The 26,409-nt window shown below is 36.0% G+C and overlaps 1 protein-coding gene across 4 annotated transcripts; it reads right to left on the bottom strand.

Moving 5' to 3' along the window:
* Window positions 1-16: 16 nt before the first annotated feature.
* On the bottom strand, window positions 17-25,339 carry LOC142346035 (uncharacterized). Of its 4 annotated transcripts, none has more exons than XM_075398520.1 (4): window positions 25,201-25,339; window positions 22,749-23,095; window positions 19,899-20,023; window positions 17-252 (listed from the first exon to the last, which is right to left on the bottom strand). In XM_075398520.1, the coding sequence occupies exons 2-4, from the start codon at window positions 22,931-22,933 to the stop codon at window positions 83-85; spliced, it is 480 nt and encodes a 159-aa protein (XP_075254635.1). In that variant the 5' UTR covers window positions 22,934-23,095; window positions 25,201-25,339; the 3' UTR covers window positions 17-82. The 4 variants fall into 4 exon arrangements, with proteins under 4 accessions (XP_075254635.1, XP_075254634.1, XP_075254632.1 ...); XM_075398519.1 differs by having other exon boundaries at window positions 22,749-23,084; window positions 25,150-25,339; XM_075398517.1 differs by having other exon boundaries at window positions 25,150-25,339.
* Window positions 25,340-26,409: the final 1,070 nt, after the last annotated feature.

Consider the following 26,409-nt stretch of genomic DNA (forward strand, 5'->3'; position numbering starts at 1 on the left):
TTTTGGGGGGGGGGGGGGGTGTGTTTTTAAATGGAAAAGACCCGGAAATATCCAATTTTCGCTGTCAAAGCGGAGCATTTGTTTAATGTGGAGATTGTGTGAGTGATCCCTCTTTCTGCAGAATGTCCTTCAAATTGGTATCAATTTGTTGGATGTCATTTCCGAACACCTTAGTGACCATTCTGTCCGGAATGCACTTGTTCAGACCCAGTCGCACCTCGTAGTCCACGTCATGGTCTGGTTGCCACACAACTGAAATTAGCAGGAGATTCTAAATGATGCGTTTCGTTGGCGCAATTCAATAAAAGATACTATTTCAAACGATGAGGCTCGGTTTTATGCGCAATGTTCCGACCCCGCACATCTTTATTCTTGGATTACAGAAGCCTAACAAACTGACAATGGTTTGCTAGATGCCAAAAACCATCAATGACAGATAATACCGATGAAAAGGTCAAACCTTTTCATCGAGAGATCGATAACGAATATTTCTTACGCCTAAAAACAAGAAAAAACCAAAAAGTTTTTGTTTAAAATCAAACAAGGAGGATCCACACTATGCGGTCGCACATAATGCTTTTTGCTCCCACTCATCGCCATGCTTGGCTTGAATATCTAACAAGTCAAGAAGAGTTATGAAAAAGTCAAATAGTTAAGAGTAGAAAATGTATATCCGTGCAGATAATACAAGTCTGGTAAGTAATGCAGGTCTCAATCAGAAATCAGTTGAAAGAAATCAACATTAATACAATCTATTGAGCAGAACTTCAAAGAACCGTCAATTTACGTCTGATTAACCAGCTTGGTTAGACCCTATTTCATTTTAAATAGCCACCGTAAACCTCTCAACGGCTGATATTTAGGCGCTCTTCTTTTCTTACAATCCATAGAATTTGGATTGTGTTGGTACGCTTTTTACGATGTGTTCACAAATTTTTAGATGACTTTCAAAACGGTATAAACAAGTTTAGTAGGCATTAAATTTGATTAAATGCCCTAATTTGGCCGTGAAAGTATTTCGCGCTTGGTGTGCTGAAGTTGCTGGAAGGTTAAAACTTAGGTGAAGAGTCATTTTGAAGTATTTGAGGCCAGATTGGTACAATTCACGTTTTTTTTGTCAGTTTTTGAGTTTCTGGTAGATAGGTTTACATTAACGTTGATTGTAGTTAAGATTTTTACACAATCCATATTTTCTTTTTGTCTGTTTGGAGGTATATGTATTGGTAATGGAAACTTAAAAACTATAAATGATAGTTTATTTTTTGATATTGAGGAATAAATGAATCTTTGTTATGGTTTCAGTGCCTGGAGTTGGTTTATTGGACAGTTTTAGCGACAAAAATGGGTTTGAAGAAGTGTCTATCAGGATTAGCAACTTTCAATAAACTTCGATTCTCTCATTTTTGTAAAATATATTGTATTTTGAGTTTTTTAACTTTAGGGGGCAATGAAGCGTGGTCGAGGTTTGTGTGTTGGTTAATAGGTATATTTCAGTGATATAGGTTTAAATTGAGTACTTTCAAGAACTTGCCGGTTTTTGCTGTAATTTTGGCGAATTTTTCCTTATTTTGAACTGTGTTTTTTGTCCTTCTTGCTCCTGTTTTCTTTGTGATGCGGAAACTATGTTCATATTATATTTATACATAATTTCCGCATGGAATTCCTTTTCCGTAATTTTTCCTTCGGCAGTGGAAAAGGTATTCCCTACCTCGTCAGCAGTAAAAAGAACCTGGAAAACAGGTTGTGAGGGTGAGGAACAATGACCTCGCCAAATTTGGGTACAGTAAAGAAAGATAAACAACTCTCGCTCTCTGACAACTTGCCCAACGACGAGTTCTTCCTTTCTAGAAGACAACCGAAGAAAAGGGTAGCTAAACATATCAAAGAGATCAAGAAGATCCAAATCAGTTTGTGGCATCGCCGGCGAACTAATGAACTGAGAGCAATTGGGTCGCGAAAACCAACGACGCCCCCGATTTTGATAAAACTTCCAGAAGTAGTGCCGAGCTGAAAAGGCTCTTGCCATTCCTGCGCCAAAAGCCTCAAATCAATAGTTGTCCGAAAAATTAGATGACGCCACCTCAGAATTAATTTTATATAAAATACATCGGACTGGCCCAGAATTTTTGGATTTGAAAGTTTAGAAAAGCTATCAACGAAAAGACCCCGTAAATAGAGTTCAACAAATTTGATAGCAGAGGCTGATCCTATTTCGATTTTACGAACCACATCTGCACGACCAAGAAGCGACATCGAAAATCAAATTGTAATTTGCCCCACGAAACCAGGGCCAATTAAGAAACCGATCAAGCGCGTCAGAAACGCAAACTAATGTTGTAGCTGTTGCATCACCACGATCGCAACCACAGAATTCTTCTGTTGTAGATTGTGTAGAAGAGGAGCAGGCTATTAATGGTTGCCTTCCCCAATCAGAATTAATGCTCTGATGAGTCTCCCCAGAGTTCGTTATCTATATGATTCTAATCAGAGGTAAATATATCTATTTATTCATTTTAGGTTATTAATTATCACTAGTTATGATAACGAGTACATATATATGTATAGTTTTGATAACCCGCAATTTTTCTATTTAGTTTTTACCATTTTGTGGCATCTCTAATGCACTGTTACTTAGTCAAGACACTGTAAATGAATTGTAGTTACTCATTCGTTGTCAAAGGGGAAATGTGATACGCAATTATAATAATTAGTTCATTTGTTTGCTAATTGCTATTGAAATTAGTTCGAATTACATTTGCTCGGCGAATGTTATACTTGTTCATGCCTTGATAACTTCCCGCTCTCTGTAATTCATAATTGTTCAGTTGTTCAAGCCTGAAATTTTTTGTCTATGAAATTTTGTCTAGCTTTTTTTATTTTTGATCGATCGCTTTCATGTGCTGTTTTGTTTATTTCTTTTGAATGGCAATTTTCATTTGGCCTACTGGTCTGGTACATAAATTTTTACTTTTTCTTCAATTTTGTAGAAGGTATTTCCGGTATCTTTCGATTCATCTTATGTTTTTTGTATTTTATTCGTCGTACGTTTGTAACACTTTTTTTCTTTTTACATCAATGTCTGCTTTCTTGTTTGACGTCTGACTAACTTCACGCAGTATTTCATTTAAGTGGAATTTGGAATTCGTTGAAGAAACTTACTGGAATGCATTCCCGGTCAAAAAGCGGAATCGTCGTTTTAACCAAAAAATCTTGGCCAATAAGAACTGATGATTGAAGGTTTAGTGCATTAAATTAACGAAGTTCTTTAGACTATACTGCCAACTGGTTTTAATATTCAGTTTATCTCTATTTTAGAGGCTGAAATAATCATACTTATTGAAACTAATGATACTGAAATAAAAAAAACACTTTTTGACAATTGAGAAAACTATTTGAATGTCCTCACTTTTTCTCATTTCTAATTGTTTGATCCGTAAGTCCTGCAGTTGGGTCAACGGCAGCCATTTTCCGGCAATCTGCCAGCTATTTTTTATTATTTGGAAATTGTCGGTTGAATAGTCTAGTAGTCGAATGGTTAAAAACCATGGTTGACTCGTGATCCAAAAGATGCTAAGAAAATCGAGGATGAGTGCTTGGTAGATGATACGAGCACTTGTCCTGAATTAATTCAACTAAAATCGATAGGAAAGATGAAAATTAGCTTTCAAGGTTTTAACGGTAACATCAGTTTTGATACTTCTTCAAAACATAAGCGGCAAAAATAAAAGCAAAATAAACAGCCAAAAAATCTGATCAAACAAAAACTCATTTTATTCGAAAAATATCAATGTTAATTTTTTCAATTATATTTCACGTTGGGCAATTCCATGCAATGTATCACCAAAAAACCAATTTTGCGGAAAATGCGTTAGAAAAACACACAAACGGTCAAAAGTTGACATTGCAAAACTCATTATAATTTTGACAACTTTTGGCGTCAATATTAAAATACAGAAACCTCATAAAAACGGAACCGCAACTCTCAAATCAATGACAACTTCATAATCAGAAAGTAAAATCTTATCTTGGCTGCAGGCACAAAGTGATAAGAAAGGGCTATTAAATGTCAATAAATTAAGCAAAATCCAACAGATGGCAAAAAATTTGGTGTGATTGATATCCTAGCCAGTAGTTTCAGTTGAGAGTTGAAATCCATAAGCCACTAAGATTGCATCAAGAGTCTTGTTAGAGCATTGAGAATGTCATTGAGAATAATAGACATGATAATAATTGAAGTTATATACTGTCGAAACTCAACAATCACTGTTTTCCTTTAAAAAAGACTTCTTCAAAAGTGTTTGTTAAAATCTAGTACAACTGAACAAGGTCAAACTATTTCTAGTCCACAAAGTATAAATCATTGACCTCAAAATAAAAGCTCAATTATGACATCTCAGAAAGCACAAAAGTACTTGTCACTGATGAAGTTTAATTATAAGAGAACAAAAGAGAGTCTCCAACTGTCTTCTATTTAATGACCTTAGGTTGATTAATTAGAGGACATTGGGGCTGCCTCAGAAAGTTTAATTGAACGGTTTTAGAGTTAAGTAAACTCGCTAAAACCATGTAATTAAGCTTTCGCAGGGAGCCAAACTGTCCTCTAATTAATCAGCCTGAGATATCTGACCAGAAAGACAACGAAAAGTAAAAGCAGAACCAAAACTTTACCAAAATTTTATTATTCCCTAATGGCAAAATCATAAAAACGAATTTGAACAATACGAATCACACTGAAAAAAAGCAAATATTTTTTGAAACCTCAAATCGAAGTCATGAAATAGTTCCCCGTCCTGTGATTGTTTCATACAACAACACTTATACACCTTTTAGACATACGTCTCGGCTTTTACGCGTTTTTAAAAAAATCAAGACAAAAAGTCAAATACTGAGCTCAAATTACTTTACGTATAAAAATACGTACTCTAAAATGCGTTATCTCTAAAATCAAGATTTGTAATAACATTCTTTTCACTTTCAAAAACCAATTGAAAGCATCCGCTTTTCGAAACTTCATTCCTTTTCTGCATTCAATAATAATCGAGCGTTACCAAAATCACGGCTTTATTTCTGTATTCTGAACATTATAAGCCAGCCTAGAACGAGAACTACCGCCAAGATCTCACAATTCAAAATTTTTCAATAAGTGATTTGATCTTGTTTATAAACCCATTTGATTGCCGTTTTGGCTCAAAACTGTTTGTGCAACTATTCAATTAGCAGAATAAAAATACAAATAACCAAGAAAGTAACAGTAATTATGAATCTAGACAATTAACAAACAAACAAATATCATCCAACTACAATAGCAATACTACAGCACTAACTAACATACATTTAAGAACTACTCAGAGTACTAACTGGTAATCCTTAAGCACAACGAAACAGGAAACTAACAAAAAAAATCCCGCGAAACCTTTCGACCCTGGCACGATTATATACCCACAGAATCGTCGTAAACTGGCAAACTATCAGAGCAATCGCTCTATTCCTAACTGATCACCTAGCGATTTGAACCACGCTATCCGAGCTAATCGCTGAACTAACAGGCGAAACTCTGCCAATAAATCCATAATCGATTCAGCGTTAATTAACAGCCTCTCGCTCAGTCGCTCCGGCAAATTTAACGCAAAGGCGCTTAATCACGATTAACAAGAGCATCATGATCGGTAAAACCGGCAAACTATGCCAATTAACTGATAATTAACTCGTTCGCGGTTTGCAACTTCTCCGCCGCGCTTATAGTGTAAGCCGCTTTTATACTAAACCGAGTAAACAAATTGTTGCATTAAACAAAAGCAGCGTCACTATGACACAAGTATTCACCTTTCTACAGTGCTATTGGCCATTTTGTTTACATTCCGCAGTACCAATGCCGTAATACCGTGGTGTGTTAAATACCAAAATAATTCAAATGGCCAACAATTCGACATCTTTTTAGTTCACAACCAATTATATCTTTCTGGGTCTTTTCTTTACATAAGGTGGTTTCGGGGGTTATGGTCGGCATTCAGCCTAAACAAGCATGAGTTCAGGGCCTCATTGCACCCTAATATCAATAGCGTTCATAAGACTCAGAGATGTTGGATTTCGCTTTTCACACCGATTTTATCACTTTTCTCCTTATAAGTGTAGCTTCGCACTGGGTAAGGCTGTTACTACCAGTCTTGGTTGGTAAATAGCTTATGGGCGCCCTAGGGTGTTGGTGATCTCAGCTTGATTCAGCCATATCGGCTTCAAAAAATCGGTAGTGGGCTGGACAAAGTTTCGGTATGTCATACATCATAAATTAATTTAGTGCAGTAAATTTATCATACGATGTACTTAATTTATTTAGTGTACTTATTCCTGAGGGGCATGTGTATAAGTCATTGTTATTTCACATGCTAGTCTGTTGCTCCCATCTCCCATAGCGGGAAATTAGTGTTCACGTTTTGTTATGACTTCTGGAATACCAGTTGCCTTAATCTTCATTCTCTTAGTTTTGCACTTCGCGTACAGTTGCTCAATTTAACTTATTCTTCATTAACTGTCTTTACAAATCGAGTAAAGTAAAGAATTAGTCCTTACGCGATTCGCTAAGCGGATTCATTTAGAAATTGTGTAAAGCGCACTCGCCGCGCAAGTAGGACATAGAACATAAACGAAACTCGCGACTCAAGATCAAGTACGCAATTTCATTCGCGTACGACATGGCGCAGTCAGCAGCTCAGAAGCGGACTCCACTTGGCATTGAGCCATTTTGGGATAAACCTAGTGTAGACCCGTCGCTGAAATGGGAAAAGTGGCAGATGCAGGCCAAGCTAGCTCTTCTTGCGAAGGAAAATATTACAATAGACACTTTGTTGGAACCAAAACCCGAAACAGTGCAACTACCACTTGAACCGATCTATGAGGTTACGATAACAAGATCATCGGCACAATCGGAGAGGGAAAGATTGGCGAGGAATGCTCAATCAAAAATGAACTGGGAAAATCGGTGTCAGAGACAACTGGAGATAGGAATAATGTCCGGAGACAAACCATGGGCACAGGCCGATCGAAAGACTGTGTCAATGCTATACCTCAGTTTGGGCACTGAAGGACGTCGAATTTTTTGTAGCCAAAACCCACACCTCAGGATGGACAGTCTCTCAACAGCAGAACTTTGGACAATCATGGAAACAGCATTTATTCGTCAGCGCAATATCACATTTGATAGATATGTACTTCTCACCACGAAACAGACAAGAGGAGAGTCCATCGAACATTTCTTCGGAAAATTGAATAAACTTTCTGAGAATTGTGAGCTCGGAAGTCAAGAAGACACCCTCATCAGAGATTTATTTATTGCAAATATGTTAGATCCAGAAATTCAACGGGAATTGTTGCGAGAAACTTTAGAACCAGCCCAAGCATTACGTTTGGCCATAAATATGGAACTAGGTCAAAGAAACCAACTACAAATTACAAACTCGCAATCTGCTCCGCAAGTTAATGCAATAATTCCTCAACGATCTTTTCGACCACCGAATCAACGGCCGACTACATCTAGCTTTCCTCGATCACCAAACCAACTCTGCAGGAACTGTGGCTTAACTTGGTCAGCTAATCATAAAGTCAAGTGTATTGCGATAGGCAAGACTTGCAATTATTGTGGCCTCCAAAACCATTTTTCGCGAGTGTGCAGAAAACCGAAGTCCTCGTCAAACAAATCTAGTCGCTCTAATGTTAACTCCGTTGAAGAAACTACAACTGAGCAAACGGTAAACGCTATACAAAATATGAATTATAACCCGCAATGCGAATCGGACTACGATAGCTCAGATGACAATATGGTCGCTAGCATCGCAAGTAACGCAATACAGATCGAACCAAAGAACACCATCTTACAAATTGGTAACACCCACGTTGGACTTCTCATTGATTCAGGCAGTGTATGCAGTATTTTGCCCGAGTCTCTTGCTTCGGAAATTGTGGAAAATTCTCCCCATGCTCGTTGGCTGATGATAGCGCCTCTCCAGGAACTCAAAACATTTTCAAACGAACCCATAAACGTGACGGGTATGATACAGGCACCAATTGCGAGCAATGGATGGCGACTTGAAGAAGCTGAATTTGTAGTAGTCCGTGATGGGCTAAAACCACTAGTGGGTAGAGATCTATTTGACGCTCTCGGAATCTCAGTAACTCAAATCCCAAAACATGAAGGTAGTATGGTCAACACTATCACATCTCAATGTCCATTTAAAACACGTATCGCACAACAATTTCCTCAACTTATTACACGTATTGGTCGCTCAAAAATACACATTGTCAAATCTAAATTCCATCGAAATTTTCAGCCAAAACATCAAAAGGGTAGAAGAGTACCCATTAATTTACAAGAACGAGTAAATAATGAAATTAAAAAACTTCTTGTAGAGGGACATATAGAAAAACTGAATAACTGTTCTCACCAATATTTTATTTCACCTATTGTAATCACAGTCAAACGAGATCAAACCATAAAGTTAGCACTAGATTCTAAAACTCTTAACAAAGCAATACACAAGAACAAATATCAGATGCCAAATATTCAAACACTTATGGATTCGATATCACAAATAATAACAAACTACAAAACAGAACCAGCGGAACAAATATACTTCTCTACTATTGATCTTAAATATGCATACAGCCAACTAAACTTACACCCTAAAACTGCTAATCATTGTAATTTTAATATTGTAAGTGGTGACATGACAGGCACATATCGATTCAAGACGGGATTCTACGGTCTTACAGACATGCCTGCCGAGTTTCAGAAGGCAATGGATTACACCCTGATTGGACTTAAAAATACATTCTGTTTCTTAGACGACATTTTAATTGTTAGCAAAGGTTCAGAAGATGATCACTTCCAACTTGTATTAGATTGTCTTAAAAAATTGGATGCAGATAACCTTCGAATTAACCTTCCGAAATGCCACTTTGCGAAACAACAAATTTCCTGGTTAGGATATAATATAACTCAATCTGGGATCTCGCCACTCGAATCCAAAACATCCTCTATTATATCATTACAACCACCCAATACACTTAAAAAATTACGCTCACTCCTCGGCTCAGTCCACTATATTAGTAAATTTATTCCCAATTTAGCTCAACTTTGCCATCCTTTAAGACCTCTACTTCGTAAGTCCACTAAGTACATTTGGACTGACACTCATACACTACATTTTAATGCCATTAAAACTCGCATAGCAAATCATACAGAAAACATTCACTATAACCATCAACTTGAAACACGAATCAAATGTGATGCTTCTCGCTCCCGATTGGGAGCAGCATTAGAACAACTAACAGTTGACGGTTGGAAGCCGATATCTTTTGCATCCCGATTTTTAAACAGTAGTGAAGAACGTTATAGTATTAACGAATTAGAACTTCTTGGGGTAGTTTGGTCCATAGAATATTTTAAAAATTATTTGTATGGTAAAGAATTCACTGTTATCACTGATCACCGCGCATTACTTTCCATTTAAAAAGAACATCGATCAAATAAAAGTTACAATAGTAGGTTATCACGATGGGTTGATCGTCTTTTGCCTTATCAATTCTCAATAGAGCATCTACCTGGCGCGAAAATGGGACTAGTTGATTACATATCTCGTAATCCATATCAACCAGCAAAAAGTGTTTCCAAATATGACGAGGAATTTTTAGTTGCAACATTATCGAGCATACATTCTGATGCCCGATTACTTCAACGGAAACACAATCTCTCAGCTAATTCACTTCATAAATTATATATTGATATTGATGGTGAACATAAAAATTCCACCACCAATACAGCACAAGTTTTAACTATAAATTACGTAACACCAAATCCTCAAACTGAAATTCATGATTTACTCGCCCCGCGAAACAATCGTCCAAAATTCTATTCAAAACAAACCTCTAATTCAGACATAAATTCCGCCCAGCGTGTACGCTTAACAAACGTTAGTTCAAATCTCGCCCCGCGAAACAATAGTTCAAAATTCTGTTCAAGACAAACTTCCAATTTAGACATAAATTCCGCCCAGCATGTACGCTTAACAAATGATAGTCTGAATCTCGCGGCGCGAAAATACAACTCTAATGTAACCTCTTTTAAATTCAATCATCCGTATAGCACACACGCCCCGCACGTACATTTAACTAATAATACTAAATCATTCGCGGATCAAAAACATAACTTATTTCTCCATTCCACTAATAGTATTAATTGTACTAGTGCACATGACCAGCGAGTACATTCAAGTCAAAATGATTCCGTATTCGCTCATACATATCCTACTCCAAAAGTTAACAATTCTAATTTAATTAATACCACCTCCGATCTCGCATCGCGAGTACGCTTTTCCTTTAACAATTTAACACCCGCCCGGCATAATCCTCTATTATTTACTCAAAAGACTAGAATGCATTCCACAGATGACTCTTTTGCAAAGCAAGTTACTAATTACTCAATTCACTCTAAATCTGCGTCACGTTGTCTACCATTTACAACTAATCCTGTACAAATTGAGTCTCAAATGCTAGTAAACACAAGAAAAGCGTCACTCGCTTATCAAAATGCTTCCAAATTTACTCCAATAGGTCATTCTCACTTGTCAATCAAAAATCAGCCTCAAATTCCTACCCTTTTTAGTAAGCCACACTCAAATACTTTAAATAACTCACGTGCTTAATTAACAAACAACAATCAAGTGCTTTTTGCCCAAACTCAACCTGAAATTCAGTTGTCTTCCTCTCTGTCAATTAACTTAATTGAAAAAACTCAACTCTCATCAACAATGAGTCAACAAGCTTCATCTCTCAAGGGAAAATCACTCTCCTCCCGAACAACCAGAGCTTCGCCTCGCGTGTCATTCACCGACAATGCAACCACAAGTACGCCACGCAGATCCTCCTCGCATTCAAATTTAAGCACCCCACTAACGGATAGTCCCCAAGTAATGTCGTTTGAACGAGTGGTGGGAAAAGTATTTAGCAAAGGTCTAATTGCATCACTCACAAGTAAGGACGCAGTTCTAAAAGAGGTTCGGGACAGCATAATTCGGGGAGATGAAGAAAGACTGAAGGCCCTCAACCCGTATCTTCATTGCTATTGGCGGGACCTTCATGTGACTGGCGGGTGTGTTTGTATGGACGAGAAGGTGGCCATTCCGAATGCACTCAAAGATGCCCTCATTGACGATTTACATGCGAGTCACCCAGGTAGCTGGGGGATGATATGTATGGCTCAGCACTGCTGGTGGCCATACATGAATCGTGATTTGCTTGTCAAAGCAATAGAGTGCAAATCTTGCACTGCTATCGGTAAAAATTTGAAATCTGTCATTCCCGCAAAACAATTTAAAGCACATACACCATAAGTTCCAAACCAAGAAATACAAATAGATTTTGCAGGGCCCATTAATAACGAAAAAGAACATGAAACATACGTTTTAACATGCATTGATAGATTTTGAAAATACCCTTCTGCAGAATTGGTTGATAATGCAAATGCCTCGAATGTCATAAAAATCTTAGATAATTATATACAAATTCATGGAGTTCCTCGTTCCTTAAGAATAGATCAAGCCCGTTGTCTTGTAGGTAACCAAGTAAAAAATTTTTGTACCAAAAATAACATCAGACTAATACCAGCTCCGGCGAACGATCATCGTGCAATAGGTTTAGTTGAACGACTTATTGGTACTATTAAACAACGCTTGGCATGTATAAAAGACGCAAATAAAGAAGTAAATTCGTTCACCATTAAAGCAGCATTGAAATCAATTATATACCAGCTTCGCATATGTAAACATAGAACAACTAAGCTTTCGCCATTCGCTCGAATCTCACTTCGGGTGTAAAGCTAATACACCACTTAGTAATATAAGTACTCAACAAAAATCATCTGACTTAAGTTATGAAAAAATTTTGAATCATTATTTAGATGAAGAAACTGTAACCCCTAATGAATTGCTGCCGGAGGAACACTGGGGAAACAGCCGGAGTGACGACGAAATTGAACACAATATGTGTAAGGCGACAAAGGATGCCACCACTCGCGAACGGCTAGCAACTGATAATGAACCCCATTTCCTTCGCACCACGAAAGCGCATCGCCCACTTCCATTGAAAGAACACGCCGTACGGTTAAACATTGCCAGAAAGAAACACCTTCATAAGAGATCCAAGAAGAATCTGGACGGCTTGTATGAGGTGTTGGCCCCAGGATCGGTAGTACAAAAGACCGATCAATACACTTCGGTTATTCGCGAGCCGGGAAAGATGGAAGTGACAGTACGCAATAGTGATATTGCAAAATTTGGTACTCGGGAAGAACTAAAAACCAAATTGACCGACTACATAAACCGCCGAGGACCCCGCACGCACGAGAAAACAACTGAGGCTAAGATACTTAGCCACATCAAAGAGTGTACCCGCATACAAAAAGGCGACCGAAAAATGAAGCATAGAAAACGAGAAACTGGTAGTGGTGTATCCTCAAATAAATCTAACATTGCTCGCGCAATGCGAGTACGCATGCCTAAAGTTCCAGACAATTTGGCTCCTCAAACAATACCCGAAATTCCAGAGGCTGCTCCCGAACAGCAAATTATAACTGGAGAAGTATTAATTGCACCCCCTCCTACAAATACTCAACAAGAAGCTCTTTTATCATCTCCTTCAGTTCCAACAACAACATTACACCATACTCTGACAAGAACAACCAAACGGACTAGAAAAAGTCCTAAATTTTATGGATATGATAATGAAGATTCATCTGGTGACTCCACTACTTCGTGTCCTCCGAACTTTGCTCCACCTCGTAGGAAGCGACGCGTAGGCGACATCGAATCGATACAACCTTCGGTTGTACAAACAATTGTTGATACAGCTACGCGGGTTGAATCTATTGCAAACGACTTTCCCTCGCCTATCATAGGACAGGTGTCACCGACGGACCCCCGTATACGACCAGCCGACCACAGCACTTCAAATGAACTAATCATTGATGAAGAAGACATGTGAAAACTCTGATCCATTAAACTTGATACATTATTAATTATGACTAGCTATGATAACCAGTAAATATATTGTTGATACTATTTAACCGGTGAATAAGTATTATTATTATTCATATTGTTATTAAAATTTTACGTTATGCAATTTTAGTTTTCTTTGAAGCGGGAGAAATGTCATACATCATAAATTAATTTAGTGCAGTAAATTTATCATACGATGTACTTAATTTATTTAGTGTACTTGTTCCTGAGGGGCATGTGTATAAGTCATTGTTATTTCACTTGCTAGTCTGTTGCTCCCATCTCCCATAGCGGGAAATTAGTGTTCACGTTTTGTTATGACTTCTGGAATACCAGTTGCCTTAATCTTCATTCTCTTAGTTTTGCACTTCGCGTACAGTTGCTCAATTTATCTTATTCTTCATTAACTGTCTTTACAAATCGAGTAAAGTAAACAATTAGTCCTTACGCGATTCGCTAAGCGGATTCATTTAGAAATTGTGTAAAGCGCACTTGCCGCGCAAGTAGGACATAGAACATAAACGCCAGTCGCGACTCAAGATCAAGTACGCAATTTCATTCGCGTACGACACGGTACCAACTTGTCACTAGTTGTCAAAATTAACACTAGTTATGATAACGAGTACATATATATTTATAGTTATGATAACCAGCAATTTTTCTATTTATTTATTACCTTTTTGTTGCATCTCTAATGCACTGTTACTTAGTCAAGACACTGTAATTGAATTGTTGTTACTCATTTGGTGTCAATGGGGAAATGTGATACCTAAATATTATAATTAGATCATTTGGTTGCTAACTGCTATTGAAATTATTTCCAATTACATTTGCTCGGCGAATGCTATTCTTGTTCATGTCTTGATAACTTCCCGCTGTCTTGATAATTTTTATTTGGCCTACTGGTCTGGTACATGAATTTTTACTTTTTTCTTCAAATTTGTAGAAGGTATTTCCGGTGTCTTTCGATTCATCTTATGTTTTTTTGTATTTTATTCGTCGTACGTTTGTAACACTTTTTTCTTTTTACATCAATGTCTGCTTTCTTGTTTGACGTCTGACTAACTTCACGCAGTATTTCATTTAAGTGGAATTTGGAATTCGTTGAAGAAACTTACTGGAATGCATTCCCGGTCAAAAAGCGGAATCGTCGTTTTAACCAAAAATCTTGGCCAATAAGAACTGATGATTGAAGGTTTAGTGCATTAAATTAACGAAGTTCTTTAGACTATACTGCTAACTGGTTTTAATATTCAGTTTATCTCTGTTTTAGAGGCTGCATCAATCATACTTATTGAAACTAATGATACTGAAATAAAAAAACACTTTTTGACAATTGAGAAAACTATTTGAATGTCCTCACTTTTTCTCATTTCTAATTGTTTGATCCGTACGTCCTGCAGTTGGGTCAACGGCAGCCATTTTCCGGCCATCTGCCAGCTATTTTTGATTATTTGGAAATTGTCGTTTGAATAATTTAGTTGTCAAATGGCTAAAAACTTTGGTTGACTTGTGATCCAAAAGATGCTAAGAAAATCGAGGATGAGTGATTGGTAGATGATACGAGCACTTGTCCTGAATTAATTGAACTAAAATCGATAGGAAAGATGAAAATTAGCTTTCAAGGTTTTAACAGTAATATGAGTTTTGATACTTCTTCAAAACATGCGCCAAAAATAAAAGCAGAAGAAACAGCCAAAAAATCTGAGAAAATAAAAACTCATTTTCGTCGAAAAATATCAATTTTAATTTTTTCGATTATATTTCACGTTGGCCAATTCCGCGCAATGTATCAACGAAAAGACCAATTTTGCAGAAAATGCGTGAGAACAACACAAAAACGGCCAGAAGTTGACATTGCAAAACTCATTGTATTTTTAACAATTTTTGGCGTTGATTTTAAAATACAGAGACCTCATAAAAACAGAACCGCAACTCTCAAATCAATGACAACTTCATAATCAGAAAGTAAAATCTTATCTTGGCTGCAGGCACAAAGTGATAAGAAAGGGCTATTAAATGTCAATAAATTAAGCAAAATCCAACAGATGGCAAAAAATTTGGTGTGATTGATATCCTAGCCAGTAGTTTCAGTTGAGAGTTGAAATCCATAAGCCACTAAGATTGCATTAAGAGTCTTGTTAGAGCATTGAGAATGTCATTGATAATAATAGACATGATAATAATTGAAGTTATATACTGTCGAAACTCAACAATCACTGTTTTCCTTTAAAAAAGACTTCTTCAAAAGTGTTTGTTAAAATCTAGTACAACTGAACAAGGTCAAACTATTTCTAGTCCACAAAGTATAAATCATTGACCTCAAAATAAAAGCTCAATTATGACATCTCAGAAAGCACAAAAGTACTTGTCACTAATGAAATGAATTATAAGAGAACAAAAGAGAGTCTCCAACTGTCTTCTATTTAATGACCTTAGGTTGATTAATTAGAGGACATTGGGGCTGCCTCAGAAAGTTTAATTGAACGGTTTTAGAGTTAAGTAAACTCCCTAAAACCATTTAATTAAGCTTTCGCAGGGAGCCAAATTGTCCTCTAATTAATCAGCCTGAGATATCTGACCAGAAAGACAACGAAAAGTAAAAGCAGAACCAAAACTTTACCAAAATTTTATTATTCCCTAATGGCAAAATCATAAAAACGAATTTGAACAATACGAATCACACTGAAAAAAGCAAATATTTTTTGAAACCTGAAATCGAAGTCATGAAATAGTTCCCCGTCCTGTAATTGTTTCATACAACAGCATCTATGGTCCTTTTAAACATTCGTCTCGGCTTTTACGCGTTTTCAGAAAATCAAGACAAAAAGTCAAAAACTGAACTCAAATTAAGTTACGTATAAAAATACGTACACTAAAATACGTTATCTCTAAAATCAAGATTTGTAATATAATTCTTTTCACTTTCAAAACCAATTGAAAGAATCCGCTTTTCGAAACGTCATTCCTTTTCTGCATTCAATAATCGAGCGTTACCAAAATCACGGCTTCATTTTTGTAAGATTCTGAACTTTTTTAGCCAGCCTAGAACGGGAACTACCGCCCAGATCTCACAATTCAAAATTTTTTAATAAGTGGTTTGATTAACCCATTTATTAACCCATTTGATTGCCCTTTTGGCTCAATCAAAACAGTTTGTGCAACTATTCAATTAGCAGAATAAATAGATAAATAACCAACAAAGTAACAGTAATTATGAATCTAGACAATTAACAAACAAACAATTATCATGCAACTACAATAGCTATACTACAGCACTAACTAACATACATTTAAGAACTACTCAGAGTACTAACTGGTAATCCTTAAGCACAACGAAACAGGAAACTAACAAAAAAATCCCGCAAAATCTTTCGACCCTGGCACGATTATATACCCACAGAATCGTCGTAAACCGGCAAACTATCAGAGCGATCGCTCTATTCCTAACTGATCACCTAGCGATTTGAACCACGCTATCCGAGCTAATCGCTGAACTGGCAGGCGAAACTCTGCCAATAAATCCATAATCGATTCAGCGATAATTAACAGCCTCTTGCTCAATCGCTCCGGCAAATTTAACGCAACCACCCTTAATCACGATTAACAAGAGCATCGCGCTCGGTAAAACCGGCAAACTATGCCAATTAACTGATAATTAACTCGTTCGCGGTTTGCAACTTCTACGCCGCGCTTATAGTGTAAGCCGCTTTTATACTAAACCGAGCAAACAAATTGTTGCATTAAACAAAAGCAGCGTCACTATGACACAAGTATTCACCTTTCTACATTGCTATTGGCCATTTTGTTTACATTCCGCAGTACCAATGCCGTAATACCGTGGTGTGTTAAAAAATACCAAAATAATTCAAATGGCCAACAATTCGACATCTTTTTAGTTCACCACCAATTATATCTTTCCGGGTCTTTTCTTTACATAAGGTGGTTTCGGGGGTTATAGTCGGCATTCAGCCTAAACACGCATGGGTTGAGGGCCTCATTGCACCCTAATATCAATAGCGTTCAAAAGAGATGGTGGATTTCGCATTTCACACCAAATTTATCACCTTTTCTATTTATAAGTATAGCTTTGCACTGGGTAAGGCTGTTACTACCAGTCGTGGTTGGTAAATAGCTTGTGGGTGCCCCAGGGTGTTGGTGATCTCAGCTTGGTTCAGCCAGCCATATTGGCCTCAAAAAATTGGTAGTGGGTTGGACAAAGTTTCGGTACCATCTTGTTCAGATTTGACCAAAAAATTTTCAGATTTGACCAAAATTGCGAATTTTGTGAAACTCTAATTTCTTTCAAATTTAATAGATGTTGCCGACTATAGTAAAAAAATAACATTACAAAAAGCTCTCTGCTACATCCTTGAAGCTACTTGGCCGCAAAGAACGGCATTTCAGAACGAAGCCCCGCCTATTCACTATCGGAGAGGGGAACTCGTCAGAAATGGGAGTAATTCCTGCAGAACGAAGTCGGTTATCCTACCCAAGATAATGCGCATCACGTCGGTGCTCACCATAACCGCTTGCAACTTGAGATTTGCCCGCTTAAAGTTTCACGTAGAAAATTTACGGCTTGTTTGCCGGAGAGTTTTGGCACAGTGTGAAGAATGCCAACAACGTATCGATATTCGTTAGTCCCGTTTTATGGTTCACTTAACAGGCAAGGTATAGGGCGATTATTTAATCAATTGCGAATCCCGTTGGATGGACTGAATCACTTTCTCAAGTGTTCCAGAAGTAAGTAATGTAATCTTTGGAATTATCTTGTTAGCAATACCTTTGTAACCACATAACTATGTTTCTGTCAGTTCTGATTCTCTTACTGAGTTCCAAATTGTAATCTTATGTACTGGTCATCATACGTACAATTGCGTGTGTTCAGCGTTATCGGTAGTGTATACTGGGGATCGAACTTTTGGTGGAAATATCGAGGACTGGGTGAAACGCCTCCAAGTATCGGGACCGAATCGTTAACTATTTGATCTCCCTGATGAAGTACGTTCCAGTAACTCAAGCGAAGATGTTTCCGAGCTTAGTTCTACCGACTAGCGGATCATTGCCCGAACACTTGCAACTAATGTCTATGTCTATTTTATTTCGCCTGGACAATCATAAGGTCACTGGGAAAGTTATTCAGGCGCACACGCTGGCTAGTCGGCTCCCTCTGTTTATCACGCGTTCTCGGTGAATAACAAAGTTTCGGTGATGTTAGTCTAGTAGGGAAAGTGGAACTGAAACCACAGTAGGCTAAATTACAACGATATGTATAAAACAACGATGATGATGATGATGATAATGATGATGATGATGATGATGATGATGATGATGATCATGATAGATACGATGATGATGATGATACTAGTTTATAGTTTAGTTTTTGTTCACCTCTCTTTCTAACATCCCCTTCAAAATCTCCCTCTCTGATTCCGTTTCATTTTCAATTATATGGCTCCTGGCAACAAATAGCTGTTTCCCATGGGATATTTGCTCCATGCTGACTAAGATCTTCCTTTCGCGTTCCAATTCCTTATTGCCCTTTCTTAATTCCGGCTCAGCCATTTTCTTCTTTTCTTTGTTTACAATCACCCTCATACTTTTCACTCCTCGGTTTGCACTTTTCTTACTGGTGGCAGTCATATTCATTCTATCTATGATTATATTGCAACTTTGAAATTCAAATAATGGTGGGTTCTGGTGTTGGAAAAATAAACTTAGCAAATTTATTATCCCTGTTGGTTCGTCAACAAATTCATCAACAACTATGTCGTCAGCCAGTCAGCCATCTTAATTTGGTTAGTTCAATTTTTTGATTTCAATTTTACATTGAAAAGAGATTTTTGAAAAAACTGATAACAGAACAGATTAGAAAATACTTCACATGACACTTTGAACTCCTGAAATATAATAAAAAAATTAAAGGAGAAAAGTGGATAATGTGGACCCGACTAAAGTTCCAAATGGAAGTTAAGACCAATGCCGAGAGAAAAAAAGAGAAGAACTAATATAAAAGATATAAATTAAATAAGAATCGATTGGATTTTGGAAATAATTTAAAGTGTTAGTTCCAGGAAAATCTGGAAGCCGAAATAATAATAGCCCTCATTTTAGATTGCTTTTTATAGGCAGCCTTAGGTCTGTTTTCTGGCAAAATTTAACAATTTTTTGTAAGAGCTGATTTGGCGCCATTTTTTCATAAAGAACGGCTCGTTTTTGAAAAATTTTAGCAAAACTCTCGCATCAAAGTTGATGTGAAAAAGTACGACAATATAGAAAAAAATAGTGAACATACTTTGAATGTTCACAAAAATGTAAAATTTGGATGTCTTCCAAGAAAAACGAAATATATCTGTTTTAAAAAAGTTTCAGTTTTTTGCTCAGTGGATATTTTAAGGATACCGCTCACGTCTTTCTTCGTCAAATATATCGAAAGACCAAAATTGACTGAAAAAAACTCAATTCAGCCTTTAGTTCTTTCCCCAGCTAAGTGGGGTAGGAACGAGCACGTTGTTCATTTACGTAAATGACATTAATTTTCATTTTGATTTTTTTTGTATTCCCAAAAGGCGTGGAACTTTCAAGTGACTGCACTGCGCAAAATATATCTAATTCTGTTTTTATACTATTTATCTAAAAATTTCTGAGTTCACATCGTCATGCTCAAAATGTTGCTGAACTGGCATTTGAAATATTAAAGGAATATTTGGAGAAAAAAATATTGATAATTTCACTTTGTTTTAAAAACTAATCCTGCATTATATGGCGATGATGTGCGTAAAAAGTTTACTCTTTCACTTTTTTTATTATGATTCCTTAATGGGTATCAATTAATCGAAAATGCGTTCTCACATTCGACCAATTTTCGCCTGTTCCCACCCCCAGAGAGTGTGTAGTGAAGATCATAGACGAACAGACAGTAGTGGTTCGTCTCATGCAACATGGCCAGCAGGTCGTCATACTTTGCGAAGCCATATCTGTGTAAAAAAGAGTATCTGTGTCAATAATATAAATAGTATAAATAAAAAGTATAAATAAATAGCATACATAAGAGCGTAAAAATGTGTAACTGCCTTAAAATTACACTCTTTTCCATGCTTATTAAGAGTTGAATTTGCTTTAAACCCGTGTTCTCTTTTAATAATGGTGGAATACGCGTGGGCACCTCGGTTTGGGAAACGGAAGGACGCCTTAGAGAAACAGGCAGTTGACATACACGCCGCCACACGTGCTTTTTGCTACAAATTAACCTGCTATATAACAAATTTTTTTGTAAGTGTCGGGATAAAAACACGGTAGGTGGGGGGGGGGGGGGAGGTAGAAAAGTTCAGGAATAACAAACAAAAGGACACTTTGACAAAATTGCGAATAACAACCGATTCTGAAATTTGATTGATCAAAGAAACTGGTTTGTTCATATAAAAATGAAGAAAAAGAAATGTTTTAGCAATCAGTTGTCGCATGATCATCTATAGCGTGAGGTCAAGTTGCGCTCCACTCAATTTAGAGTACTTTTTATGAGTTTTGTGTACGCATAATTCTAATGAGGTATCGAAATTGAAGAGTGACTGATTAATACCCGGTCACCGATCGTAAAATTTTCTTTGATCTCATACTAGGTCATATATGATTTGTATGATTTGTTAGTAGTTTTACAAAGATCACATATAAGTTCTTTGAAAATCATACAAAAAATTTAAAATCTTAAAAACTGTTTAATTTTTATTTTCGGTAGAAATCAAGAAAATTTCTTGGAAATACAAGGTCATATATAGTACAAAAACCTTTGACTGATGTCAAAAATTCCCGTATAGTGGCAACAGAGGGCATTTAAACTTAATATGTTGCATTTGCAGTTCACTTTTGACTATATGGGTGCGCAAACAAAAATTTTGAAGTTTGTTTGAATTAAGAGAAAGAGAAAGATGTAAAAATTAGATGCGAAAAATTTTTTCGTGGTTGTAAGAAGTGAATATTGATAAGTATAAGCTGGATTCAAAGAACTTGGGTCATATAACTTTATATATAGCATTAATCAGGTGTGCTTTTTAACATAAAAGTTTTGGTTGTTGGTTTAGATTGATCTGATACAATCGTGCTTACTGATTATATCTCCCATAAGTTTTTGGTTGTAATTGAATATATGGTTTGTTATTCTCATTTGGATGGTAGTTTGAATTTTTTTCCGATACATCTTTCCAAAATTTTTGTTGACATTCAAAACAGAAAGTTTTTTTTAATATACTTGACCAATTTAAGAAGTTTGATTTGAGTGAAACTTTTTATTAATCAGCTGGTAATGTTACTAACAAAAAATTTAGCCGAGGTTTAGCGAATCTATGCCTGTCATGGTTTTTTGCTGAGTCAATTTTGCACGCCCGATGGTCTTTCTGTATGCAGAGAAAAAAATGTGGTTTTGTTGAAAAGATCCTGAAAAATAATTTTCCTTGGAGTTCATATCCAACTATTTTATTTGGCGAGAAATAGGACTTCTCATTTTAATCATTTTTGATTGTTTTAGCGTTTTGAATACGTATCCGTTTAGGCTTCCAATACAAAGTAATGAGAAACCTTATTAATCTATTTGAAGAGATAAAAAATGCAGTAATAGAAGTAATATTGCTTGCCTCATATCTCAAGCAAAAAAAAAGCCTAGAAAGAGCCTAGAAAATTGCAAAAGACGTTGTTTTTGAATAACTATCCAGATGTTGCGTTCTCCATAAAATTGATTTTCTTACAAAAGATATTTTTTTGGTAAATAAGTTCATTCTTTTCATTTAGAATTCTGCCTTCAAGCCGAAGTAATGTTTAAGTGGCTCTGCTTGAAGTCACTGAGAACTTCTGGCGTTCATCTATTAAGTCAGAATTTCAAAGTGACTTCTGCAGAGTCACTTAACCATGCTTAAAACACGAAACGCGCACGTTTTAAAATGACGAAAGTCTACGAAATTCAACTTCCGGCTAAGTAGCAACTTCTGGCATATTGACTTCTGGCACTGCAGACTTTCGGCATTTTAAAATGTGCTCGTGAGTGTTTTAAGGTCAGTTGAAACTCCAAAATATAAAAGTATTGACTTGGTTTCTAATCAGCAGCGTATGCAATATATATCTCACAAGATTCAACAAGATTATAATCAATTGTCAAAATTTTTATAACCAAAAGTATCAATTGATTTTGAAAGCTTGACAAAAGGTGTTGTTTGACAAAACTCATAAAGCTTGTCTTCCTCGGAAAAAACTAATTTTTGCAGAGCATCTTATCACATATCCAGTTTTTCTAGCTTTTGGTTACAATTTGAAATTCTTCATACACCTTATTGTAGTTAATTAATTTGTAGATGATTTAACGGAAAAACATATTTAGCTGTTTTCATATAACTTAGTTTGATATTTTGTGTTCAAGATTAATTTTTTCCAGGTTTGAATTTTTATGTGATTTTTCAGAGCCCATGCTTTGGAGCCTATCTGGACAATTTTTCTTTGTCTTCCGTCTAAAGGGTCGGTACCTATAAAGTCTTTCTTTTTTGAATAATTGTAGACTCCAATTGGTGCAAGAGAAAGCTTACAATAAATTGTCAGTAGTGCTATCCGTAGCTGGTGACAATTGCTTTAGTATTTTTTCGGATGCATAAAATGTCTGGACAATGGTAGCCAGTCCTCTGATCAGAGAGGCCCAAATCTGAGCTATGGTTGCAAACTTACTTCCGGGGTCGCAGTCGAAATATGGTCTCTCCGCTATTTTCCGGCTGGCAGAAATCGGTCACAATCTCGATAAATCCTCTGGGCTGTTGATTGCACCTCAGTTCACAGAATAGCTCCCCAATCTGTCTCTCTATCTGCACGTGAACACCTGGGCTGTTGTGTGACTCGTACATTATCATAGCCATTCTGCTGAGTAATTTTTTCCGGTTTAGACGAGTTTCTTATAAGTTCCGGTGGAATGTTTTCCCAGTAGCTGCAATGTTGCGTCTCAAAATGTAACTCAGAAAACGTAGGCAATGAAACACAAGTTAAGCGTGATATATTTGATGAACAAACCTTAATAGGTCCTGCATTGAGCAAACATTTTTTTTCAAAATATTTCAAGATAGTTTCTTGTCAGTTATGGATGGTTGTTTTTTTTACTTTTGGAAAAATTTGGTGATATGTAAACTTGAAACTATGTCTGATCACAAATGTTTAATTGCTTTCGAATGGTGTACAAAATGCACAGCATTTTTTGTTTTCCATACGATTATTTACAGTATTATTACATAGGTATTTAAAAATAATTTAGCAGCAAACTATCATTTTTATAAGAAAGAATTGACCAACGACATAAAAGGGGCAGCTGATGTAAATAATTGTTTCAATGTTTAAAACTTTTTGGAGGGTAGGAATTTTATACCAGCCCCACTGTTTTTGTAGAGCCGATTTTGGACGATCAATTTTCTGGCGGAGAGATACAAAATTGGTACCATTAGAAAGTTCCAATAACTGAAGGGATATTTTTGATGAGATTTCAAAAGTTTTTCATATCGAGGAAAAATATAGGTTTAAAATTTTCAATTTTTTCACGTTTCTGCCTTTCCCTTTTCAAATAACATCAAAGGCTGAATATAGATCCCGTATGATATGAATACATAGTGTTGTTGTCATATATGAAGTAAAATTTTTTATTGGCTAGGGGAGTCAGGATTGAAGATTTTCACAATTTTACATTGTATTAGTCTTTTAATACGCTTACGTTTTTATAAAAAATTGTGAATTATGATGTAAAAAACGCTATGAATCAAAAACAAATTTAACAATACTCAGTTATCGACAGGCAAGCATAATGATAATCACTCACAAGATAAAAGAAATTGCAAAAAAATACACATAGACAGTTTTGAAGTCCAAAATTTCAAAAAAGTTGTTTCTTTTTTGCTCAAAATAATATTGATGATGGTAGATAATTGAATTTTGTATTGTTTATCAGTACTGTTAACTCAATTTGTTATCAACTCTTTAGACACCTGTTATTTGTCTCTTTTCAATTTTGAGAAAAAGAGCTGCCTAAAATTTTAAAAGAACTGCTTTAAATTTAATTTTCCCAATAATGTTAACTGAAAATTCATGTTTCAAACTCTGAGAAAGGAATCATTGCCAAAGAAAAATTTTTTATGTGAAAAAAACTAATGACAAAAGATGTAAAAACTGTTATTTTTTGCACCATTCTGCTGACGGTTTTTGTAACTTTTTATTACTAATTTTTCTAATCCTAGCTATCCTGCAGGTTTATATCTCAAATTGATAGACTAAAGTAGTATCATGTAAAAATTCAATTTTCTGTAGTTTATCGCTGTCTGCATTGTTAATAATTGCTACTGTAGTTAGCAGTTAAAACACAAATTTTGTTTTGTCAATCACTTTTCTTCCCAAAAAAGCACATCCTCCTTATTCAAAATACAAACAACCCCCGACTTGCCTGCCTCTACTTACCCTACCCTTCCACCTCTCCCATAAACAGACGCCCCTCCCCCAAATACACTTACGCTCAACCCCATAAACCTAAGTACCCCCAGCTCAATGCCACACTAACCCCCACCCCACCTACTCCCCATCAACTAATCCACCGATAACCCCCCCCCCCCCCCCTCTTAGACTCCAAACTCTAAAACTTCAAGTTGTGTCTGCATTTTAAACACTTTATTGTTTAGTTAGGCTATTAGTTTTTTTTATTTTTTTAATTATCTGTTTTACTTAAGATTAGATTAATTATTACCCTAATTTATTATGGTTAGATACGTAGTCAGAAGATAAAAAAAAATAAACAAATGGTTTTGGTTTGGTTTCCAAGTTGTTTCTCAAAGTTTTGGTTTGGTTTCCAAGTTGTTTTCCGACAGCCTACTTTTGTTTCTCAAAGATTTACTCAAAAAATAACTTAAACTAAATATCAATTTAAGAAGGGAAGTGAGTATGTGCACGCTCACAAGATGTCAAATGTGGGGATATAATTTTCAGATACAATTTCAAAAAGAATTGAGTATAATATCTTAAGAGAATTAAGCCAATTTTGAAATATTTTGTTTGCCCAATTATATTTCAAATTAAATTTGATATCTTTAATACGAAAACAAACTTTGTTTTGAATAATTTTACTTGATCGGTAATATTTAGGGTAATAATTAACAAGAAAACAGTTCCAGTTGTTTATTTTGAGGTGATGGAGCAAAAAATAAACAAGCGTTCAGATTCAGCAACGTAAATGCACATTAATGTATTTGTTCATAATTTGTACATAATTTTTGTTCAGTGGCTGTGCTGGTAAGCTTGGGAACATTTGCCTGATGAATAATTAAAACATCCATTTTCCAAATCACAAGCGGAAAACAGAATACTTCAAAAATTACTTCAAATTTTCCTCAGCAGTTGAGAGTTTTGAGCTGTTGGTGGTTTATCATGGTAACTATTCGGATGTTTACCGCAATTATTTACAGAGTATCTTGTTCAACTCGTTCATTGCCAGCGTATATGCAAATTGCACTTGTAAAATGGTCAGACATGAATTTAGAATGCGAACCTGGAAACTCTCAAAGTAAATTCCAACAACTATGATCGGAAAAGCTGACTTGTATATAATTTCTAGGAAATGAACCCTTTTTTAAAAGGCTGTACCATCGGCAACGTCTTTTTCTGTTTGGTTCAATTTTTATTAAACTTTGCTTTTTCAGTTTTTCTTTTCCAGTTACAAGTTTGTATTTTTTCCTTTGTCTTTAGTTAACATTTCTTAAGACAGTCTTGGTAAAGACAATTATGAACTATTTCACGTATTTATAATGTTCTGCAGCTTAAAAATTTGTTTCAAAAATTCTTCGAATTTATGTAAAGATAATTCACATTTTTTTTGAATTGTTCACTCAACCAATCACTGGAGAGTTCAATTTCAAAAAACAAATGTCAGCTGCTGCCGAATGGGCTGAACGGAAAGACGCATTTGTAGTTGACGGATTTAGGTAAAAAACCCACAATTATTATGGTTTTGTGCTGTTTGAAAATTTAAGGCTTGGTATTTTTAGTTGTACTTGTACCGAATTTTTGTAAAAATCGAAGTATTAAATCAGGTTTTTGAGTTAGGATTTGCAAAGGCAATTTATCAATATAATAGTTATTATAGTATCATAGTATCACGGTGTAGTATTACAGACCTGCTCTAAACAAACCACCGAATAACTAATCACGCAAAGCAAATCAACCGCATACATTTAAGCATTAATTACCACCACTCTTAGCACCCGCCAATCAAATTAACGCGCGCTTAGGCGAACAATATATTAGCATTTGAGCCTTTACTTTTCTAATTAAAAAAAGAGCCTCAGTTTCGGCCTGACTTATCCAGGAA

The sequence above is a fragment of the Convolutriloba macropyga genome, chromosome 9 (assembly GCF_964194025.1).
Source record: "Convolutriloba macropyga chromosome 9, txConMacr16.3, whole genome shotgun sequence".
NCBI lineage: Eukaryota > Metazoa > Xenacoelomorpha > Acoela > Convolutidae > Convolutriloba > Convolutriloba macropyga.

Bases quoted from the DNA above. Each gene is read 5' to 3' on its own strand.
- LOC142346035 (XM_075398520.1), bottom strand. From the start codon at position 22,933: ATGGCTATGATAATGTACGAGTCACACAACAGCCCAGGTGTTCACGTG. The intron at 20,024-22,748 runs GTAAGTTTGCAA...TTTTTTACACAG, and splicing joins TTTCGACTGCGACCCCGGAA to ATATGGCTTCGCAAAGTATG. The intron at 253-19,898 runs GTGAGAACGCAT...TGCTAATTTCAG, and splicing joins CAGGCGAAAATTGGTCGAAT to TTGTGTGGCAACCAGACCAT.